This window comes from Ipomoea triloba, chromosome 4, assembly GCF_003576645.1.
Source record: "Ipomoea triloba cultivar NCNSP0323 chromosome 4, ASM357664v1".
Classification (NCBI taxonomy): Eukaryota; Viridiplantae; Streptophyta; class Magnoliopsida; order Solanales; family Convolvulaceae; genus Ipomoea; species Ipomoea triloba.
In genome coordinates this window covers 1,816,371-1,823,903 of record NC_044919.1, presented here as the reverse complement: position 1 = coordinate 1,823,903, position 7,533 = coordinate 1,816,371, and the positions used below count along the sequence as shown (strand labels likewise).

At 34.6% G+C, this 7,533-nt stretch overlaps 2 protein-coding genes across 2 annotated transcripts in view; one reads left to right on the top strand and one right to left on the bottom strand.

The window, feature by feature from the left end:
- Positions 1-817, top strand: part of LOC116017627 — a 1,347-nt gene extending 530 nt beyond the window's left edge. Inside the window, exons 3-4 of the mRNA XM_031258246.1 lie at positions 183-243; positions 391-817. Coding sequence (XP_031114106.1) covers positions 183-243; positions 391-684 — 355 coding nt within the window. The 3' untranslated portion in view covers positions 685-817. The remainder of the gene's footprint in view (positions 1-182; positions 244-390) is intronic.
- On the bottom strand, positions 751-5,259 carry LOC116017626. Its single transcript, XM_031258245.1, has 6 exons — positions 5,085-5,259; positions 4,071-4,482; positions 2,545-2,855; positions 2,409-2,465; positions 1,626-2,101; positions 751-1,254 (listed from the first exon to the last, which is right to left on the bottom strand). The coding sequence occupies exons 2-6, from the start codon at positions 4,421-4,423 to the stop codon at positions 1,012-1,014; spliced, it is 1,440 nt and encodes a 479-aa protein (XP_031114105.1). The 5' UTR covers positions 4,424-4,482; positions 5,085-5,259; the 3' UTR covers positions 751-1,011.
- Positions 5,260-7,533: the final 2,274 nt, after the last annotated feature.

Below are 7,533 nucleotides of genomic sequence, written 5' to 3'. Positions count from 1 at the left end.
AAAAAAAAAAAAAAAAAAAAAAAAAACAATAAACCGCTCCCACTCGGAGTCAAATTTAGAATTTTGTGAATTTTGTGATTACTAAACTAACAACCCGAGTATCCGACCAACTTGACGGGGTTGTCCCTCTTCATCCGTGTATATATAACCACTTGTTATTCTATGATTCACCAAATTTACAGCACTGTCAATGGAGCATTGCCTGGTAAACATTATGATGCTCCTCCTCTCAAGGAAATCCAGGTCTCTCTCTCCCTCTAATGAATTGAATATATAAACAATGTTTGTGTCTGTGAGATTAATTCAAATTCAGACGGACGTGCTAACAGAATTTGACTCTTACTCGAGTAACATACTAAGTAAATAAAGGTGTATTTGCAAAACCTGCAGGCATGTTTTTTAGAATGGAAATCTGCGGATGAATCAGATAAGAAGAGAGTGTTTGTAGAATTCATGAAAAAAAGGGTGAACCCTAGCAAGTTGGATGATTCAACTCTCCTCACCGGACTGATTACGCCCCCGGCAGCTATGGCGGCCAAGAGAGCCGGAGAAAGCGTGCCACAGCTAAAGCTGATAAAAGCCATCCCCGACGTCTTGTTTGTGCCATCGGCCACAGTTCTCGCCCTCATGTCTGTTAAGGTGTCGAGAAAAATGTTCCTCGGACAGGTTGCATCTGGAGAATGAAAATGACCATTCACATCGAGAGATAGAATTTACAACTCCTTTACACACAGATCAAACTATGATGAATTTGTAAACGATATATAGTCTCGATTATATTACTCACATCTCTAATGATATATACCAATCAGATCCTATTCCATCCTCAAAGAACATCAGAACAAATGAAGGTATGCCAAACATCATTTGAGACATTTACAGCTAAAACCCATATATGAACCAGCAGACATGTACAGATTTCCTCTGAAAAAAAATCTAATGTAAGATTATTTTGTCCTATGAAAATGGCCAAGCTCGATCCGCATAAAACACTCCATACCAGAACTAAGCTCAGGATCTCTCGCTCCTCGCACTAGAAATTGATCGCCCTCTCCCCGTTTTGTCGGTAATGGAGAGAAGTCCCCGAGCTGGTTGATCGTCAAAGGGTTCCATCAGAGCTGGCGGGATGGCACGCCTCTGCCCTTGCCCTCCCTCAATTACCCGAACTTTTCCTTCTGGCGGAATCTCAACCTCTTGGAAGCTTCTCATCCGCTCTTTCATCCTAGAGTCGTATATCATAAAAACGTCTTCATTCTGCAAAAGAATTCAGTCAAAATGTAAACAAAGTCGCGTTCCATCACACAATATAGTCAAGTTCACAACCAAAACTAGTTATTTGGCCGGTCAAGTGTAGATAATTTAGGTAAACAAAGAATGAAAACCGGACTGGACTAAACAAGATAAAAACGCAAATGTATTCAACTTTCCACTCCTCGTATTAAGCAAAATCTAAATAAGCACTTTATAGTCTTTGAAAGGAGTAACGTTATCTTGAAAGGAAGGAGGGAGTGGAAGGGAAAAAGCTCGGGCCATGATAATTTACAGTTAATACTAACAAACCACCAAGCTAGAACATGAGCGGGAAAACAGGTAATAACGGAATAGGTTATGGATAGAGGCCTTACATTTACACGTGTGCCCACAACAAGAGATTGGTCTGTACTTGCAGTCACCCCGTCTTTGCAAGGGATAACACTATCCTTACTATATTCCGCCAAAAGCTGAGTTGCAATAGGAATAGGAGATCTTTCTATCATTACGCCATCCTTACTATACTCTGCCAAAAGCTGACTTGCAATAGGAGATCCTTCAATCATTCTGTCCTCGTTGCCAGTAGACAAAGCAGTAAGGTTCCGTGACTTGGTAAGTGCATTGCTCGGTACATCCAAACCCGGGTTATCAGCGCAAGTAAACTTCACGGGATTTTCACGCATTACCTTCCCCAGCCTAGCTTTCAACCCACTTACCTGTGACTGCAAACCATCAATCTTGCGAAGTATTTGCTCCATGGAGTTATTTCCGTCCATATGCATAAGTTGTACCAATTCCTCATCAATCTTTAACTCATTGCCGCTTTTGAGCTTCTCAGTGGAAACCATTGCTATATGAAAAACCAAGCGGATAATTAACGACACATCGCAAAAATGAAGGCATGGGAAAAAAAAAAAAAATAGATTCAGCACAAAAACAGGGTAATGCAAAAGGGCATAGATGAACACGAGGAATTTTCAAAGCCATAATGTTAGGGCAAACGTTCAGGCTCCCTCGGGATTTCCCACTAACAACCAAAAACGAGATCCAGTCTATGATTTTTCAGTGCCAAATAAATTTTACATTAAAACCATAGTAGATATTCAATTTTTTCTATTAAATACAGGATACAGAAAAGCATCAAATAGGTGCCTCACCCGGACTGAATCGATCATCATTCCGAAAAGCACCATCAGTAGCAGACGTTCTATTTTCTGTAGATTAAAAGTTCACTTATAAAGCTCAAGGTATGAATAATAATTGGCATTAGAAAAACGAAGAAAAAGTCCATACCATAAAAGGAAAACAGGTTATGCTTCGACATATACTGTGCAATATCCAACTTGTCTTCGTTTCTCCTCCTCCTCTTTCTCTCGAGTACCTTGTTTCTTTGTTGGGTAAAGGGAAACGGAATTGATTTTGAATTTGTATCTTCTGATCCAAAGTTCTTGAATTCAAACTGCTTTTTGTCGCTGTATTGAGCAAGTTCTTTTTCGTACTTTTGTGCTAGAGATTTTAACTTCCAAAGTTGCAATTCCACCCACTTACAACGCCACTCGATTGGTTTAATGAAAGAACTCCAGTGAGATGTCACCTTCTTCCCCCTGGAAAAACAACAAAACGCATAATTTATGAAGCTAAATGATGAATAAGTCCACAGAGAGAAAGCTAAGTAACCTTGCATATAGTTTCGTGCTCCGAATATTTATATTAATTCCCTATCCATAAGTAAACTTCAAAAGAGATAATGAAAAGATAGCTCTGTTGCTCAACAGTATAGTAGATTCAATTTTAGTAAGTTTTCGATTTATTTTGGAGGGTCATGCAAAACACCCATGATTATAGAGTGATTTGCCCATTTGCTTCACTACAAAGAACAATGCAGCTTCATTTGGCATAATAAAAGAAATCATAGCAAGCAAAACAAATGAAACTGGATAGCTTAGGTAACTGTTAACGGGAAACTGTAAAATATGACTTCTCTGCCTGTAAAACCACTCTGGGTTTATAGTGAACAGCCGATCGCAATCTTCACTAGAATTTATATAGTTACTAAAATTTTTCTACATGACATTCGAGTGTCCAAGAACCAAGCAGCCCAACCAAAAGTAATGTGATTACCAATGATTATATATCACAAGAGCAAGGCTCCGGTTTAGAAGTAACATGGACCTTTGCGTAGTCAAAACTCAATAGATCTCAGGTTTGACTCACTCCCCAACCCACCCCAAGAAACATCACTGCTTCAATACATAGAATTATATAACACAATCCTAGGGCTCAAGGATAGAGAAGCGTTAAGCTCCAGTTAGTTGTCAAACAACCTACCTTACTGGCTAAGCCGAAGGAAGCAAAAGTGATTTCAGCGTGTGCCAAAGCTTAAAATTCCAAAGAACGAACTCTTGGAAGATAATATTTAAGAAATGATTTTTACTCATGGATGATTCAAATTGCGCTAGGGTACTTCAAAAGACACTTTTAAATTTTATCCCTTTTGCTTTCTACCACATAATTTTTACATTACTTATTACGATAGATTTTCTAGTTAAGGATTTCCTAGAGTCCTTCCATTAGCTTTGTGAACTTCACATAGGGCTTACTACATCACATTCTCCTAGTCAAAAAAAGACCACATTTGACTCTCACTCTCCCAATACCACCCCCACCCCTCCGGCTTTTCCTACCCAACTGGTTCAAAAAAAATTATACAACAGATCTATACAGCCCAACGAAGAAATTTTTTAGAGGTACTTGACATGTAAGCACCATTCGTCAAGCAAGAAAATATAAACAATGAAGCTGCCAGGGAAAAACAATACCTCATGCTTAATAAATCACCGACTTCACCAAATGCTACTGCTGACGTAACATCACCACAAAGATCAGATTCATCAACTCCGGAAATAGATTCCTCAAAAGAACTTGAACTCTCGGTTGTGTCTTGGCATCCAGCTTCAACCAGACCATATCTAATTCTATCAAGATTTACACGCTCTGTTACGTTGACTTCTGTATTCTCACTCGCATCAACTACCTCATTTTGTTGAGCAAACGTCGTATTCATGATAAACGTGAAATCATCATTGCTAATGTTTGAACATTTCAGATGATTCCCTTTAGGTTCCTTGACAGCATTTCCACTCCCCCAAATCTTTGAATCCTCCACGACCATATCTGATCTTCCAATAAACCTTTAGGCTCTCGCAGAAGATCACGCATTTGATACAATTGCTGAGATAGCCCACAAAGACCATACCAATTAAAATCAGAATGATATTAGCTGAAGATACACAACAGCATTTATGTAATGATAAATTTTCCCCTAGCACATCTAGCAAACCAAGAAATAAAATTAAAATTACACATCTATCTAGTGCCTCTAAAAATCAAGATTTCAGTTTCCTAATTTCAGAGAAACAATGGTATGCATCTAATAAAATAAAATTCTCATAAAACTTATTCCTTTTGGGTATATGTAGGCTACTATACATTAGGAGGCAGCTTTGTCAAGAATCAAGTCATCATTCTTCAATAGAATACCCCACAAAAAAATCATTTAAGTTTCAGATATTTATTAAAAAAAAAAAAAAAAAAAAAAAAAAAAGCCACGCCTTTGATCATCATTCAACACATACATACAAGTATATTAGATAAACCCCACATGACTGCAGCAAAAATAGAAGAAAAGCATTTGATCGTACCAAGATTCCTAAAAAAACAAAAGGGAATTGAAGAGAGCCAACCAGAAACACACACAGAGAAGTTAAAGTTGTAAATTTTATGAAAAAGAAACGAACAAAAAAACATCAAAATCCTAAAGAAGAGAAAAATACCAAGGTTTAGGAGGTGCCGGAGCCGCTTCTGAAGCAACAGGCCGTTACTCCTAGTCACGAATTGTCCTCTCCGACTCTCTCTCCTCTGGGTATATCCCAGAAGGACGCGGAGAATGGGCAGTGAGCAAACGTCGATTTCTTGGTCTCCACGTGATCCAAATAAGGCGACAGTGATGCCAATCACTCACAAACAGTTCCTATCCTTATTTAGGAGTCTTGTCATTCCGTCACAATTTCTTTCTATAAGCTACAAATTCCTCTTTCTTTTTCTTTTCTTTTTATTTTTTCAATTTTTTAACGAAGAACACGTATCCACTGTTTGGTTGAGCTTATAGCTTATTTTAACTAAAAATAATTATAAACTCTGTTTGGTAAGAGAGTTTAAAATAATAGCTTATTTTGAAAATGCTCTTCCTGTAACGTTTCAAAATAAATTATTGACTTTTAACATTTTTTTCACTTGTACCCTTATTTATTTATCTGTTTAATTAAAATCTTGATATCTAAATATTTTTTAATATTCTTTTGCTTCCCAATTCTTTATTCATCAAGGAGAGAGTCAAGAACCCATTGTTATTTAATACAAAATTTAAGTATTTCTCTATTTAAATATCTAATGAATGAATAAGATTAAATAAATAGATAATATGAAGCAATATATTAAAACATTCCATCTTTAATCTATTTCATAACATATTTTAAAATACACAAAAAATAAATCCAAACATTGCTTCTTTATTATGATATGGTAAATCATAAATGTCAAATATATTTTTTTTAGATTTTAAATTGCAATATATATCAATATTTAAATTTGAATATATAAATTTATAAAAATGAACTTTTTTTTTAATTTCTTTTTACATTTATCATCTGATTCAACAATTAATTTTACCAAACACCATAATTTCAATCTTTTAGCTTAGGCAATAACTTGTGTGAAACCGTCTCATGGGTTTCAATCCGTGCAACGAGTCGGATCTTTGATTAATGATATCAAAGATCTTACCACTAATCAAAGATCTGATACGTCTCACCGATTAAGACCCGTGAAACGGTCTACACAAGTGTTACTCGTTATTAGTTGGAGTATTAGATTTTCAGCCTCCACGATTAGCTTTTTAGCTTTCAATTAACTTATAAATAGATATGTCAAATAGAGACTATCTAAAGATATGAACTAGGTAAACTATACTTCTATACAATAATTCATAAATCACACATTAGAGGTAACTATTTCCTTTTTCTTTAGTACATACATTGTTTTTTCTTGATTTCAAATTTCAAGTGCATTGTGTCATGTTGCGTCTGACCGGCTTAGAGTAAAATAGTAAATACATTGCTTTTTTCTTGATTTCATGCATTGTGTCTATCCAGCTTAATGTGGGTCAGCGGTGTCGCGTTGACTCAACTTTTTTTTTTTTGAATACTACTAACTCTATTAGAATGCAGTCTATTGAAAGGTTCGAACCCACCACATCCCGTATAAAGGGAAGGGTTTGATGCCACTGGACTACAAGGTCCTTGGCTCGTGTTGACTCAACTTATATATTAAAATATTTAATTTAATAATTTAAAATTTTTTAAAGTTTATAAATTATAAATTATATTTTATATTTTAAAATTTAATTATAATTATAATTATAATTTTTTCAATTTTTTTTACATATTTGTATAATTGTTAAATTATATATTATTTATAAAGTAAAATAGAAACTTATAATTTTAAAACTATTGTTAAACTATATACTATTTCAACTTAGGCTGACCCCATCTTGAAAGTATTGCATAGCCAAAAAAAAACAAAAAAAAAACAATTTTTTTATTTGTTTGTTTTCACCGTGTAAAATGAAAGATTGTTTGCAAGCTTTCAAATTCACAGCTTTTGCTGTCAAATGGCAGCTTGGCAGCTTTTTTTTTTACTATATATATATATATATATATATATATATATATATGAAATCATTTTTTAAAATGAGAGAATATTGCAGAAATGTATTTAAAAAAGTGAAGAAATCGTAAATTTGATGATGTTAAAGAAGTGTCTACTTCTGAAAGTAAGAGAGTATTACATGAATAAGGATAGCATTATGATGAATAAATTTATATAAAAAAAACATAAAAATTCTTGTAATACATTAATATAAATGTAAGACTCTTCATAAAATGTCTTGGAATTAATTTTATCTGGTAGGTAAAGAAATTTAAATAACTATATTCATAGCCTACAAGTTTAATTTAAATTTTAAAAAGCAAAACAAATAACTTATAAAAGAAAAAAAAATAATAATAGATAAACATAATGTGGGCTTGATCTAACCCGGCTCAACTAACATTACATAGAGGGTGACCCGACTATGGTTGCAGTAGGCGCTAGATGTTAGTCAGATGGTAGACCAGCACCTAGCGCCTAAGCGGCGATCTATAAAAACAAAAAAAAAAAAAAAAA

Coding starts and splice junctions, on each gene's coding strand:
- LOC116017626 (XM_031258245.1), bottom strand. CDS start 4,423: ATGGTCGTGGAGGATTCAAAGATTTGGGGGAGTGGAAATGCTGTCAAG. Junction 2,856..4,070: donor GGTGATTTATTAAGCATGAG/GTATTGTTTTTC, acceptor TTGTTTTTCCAG/GGGGAAGAAGGTGACATCTC. Junction 2,102..2,408: donor TGATGATCGATTCAGTCCGG/GTGAGGCACCTA, acceptor TTTTTCATATAG/CAATGGTTTCCACTGAGAAG.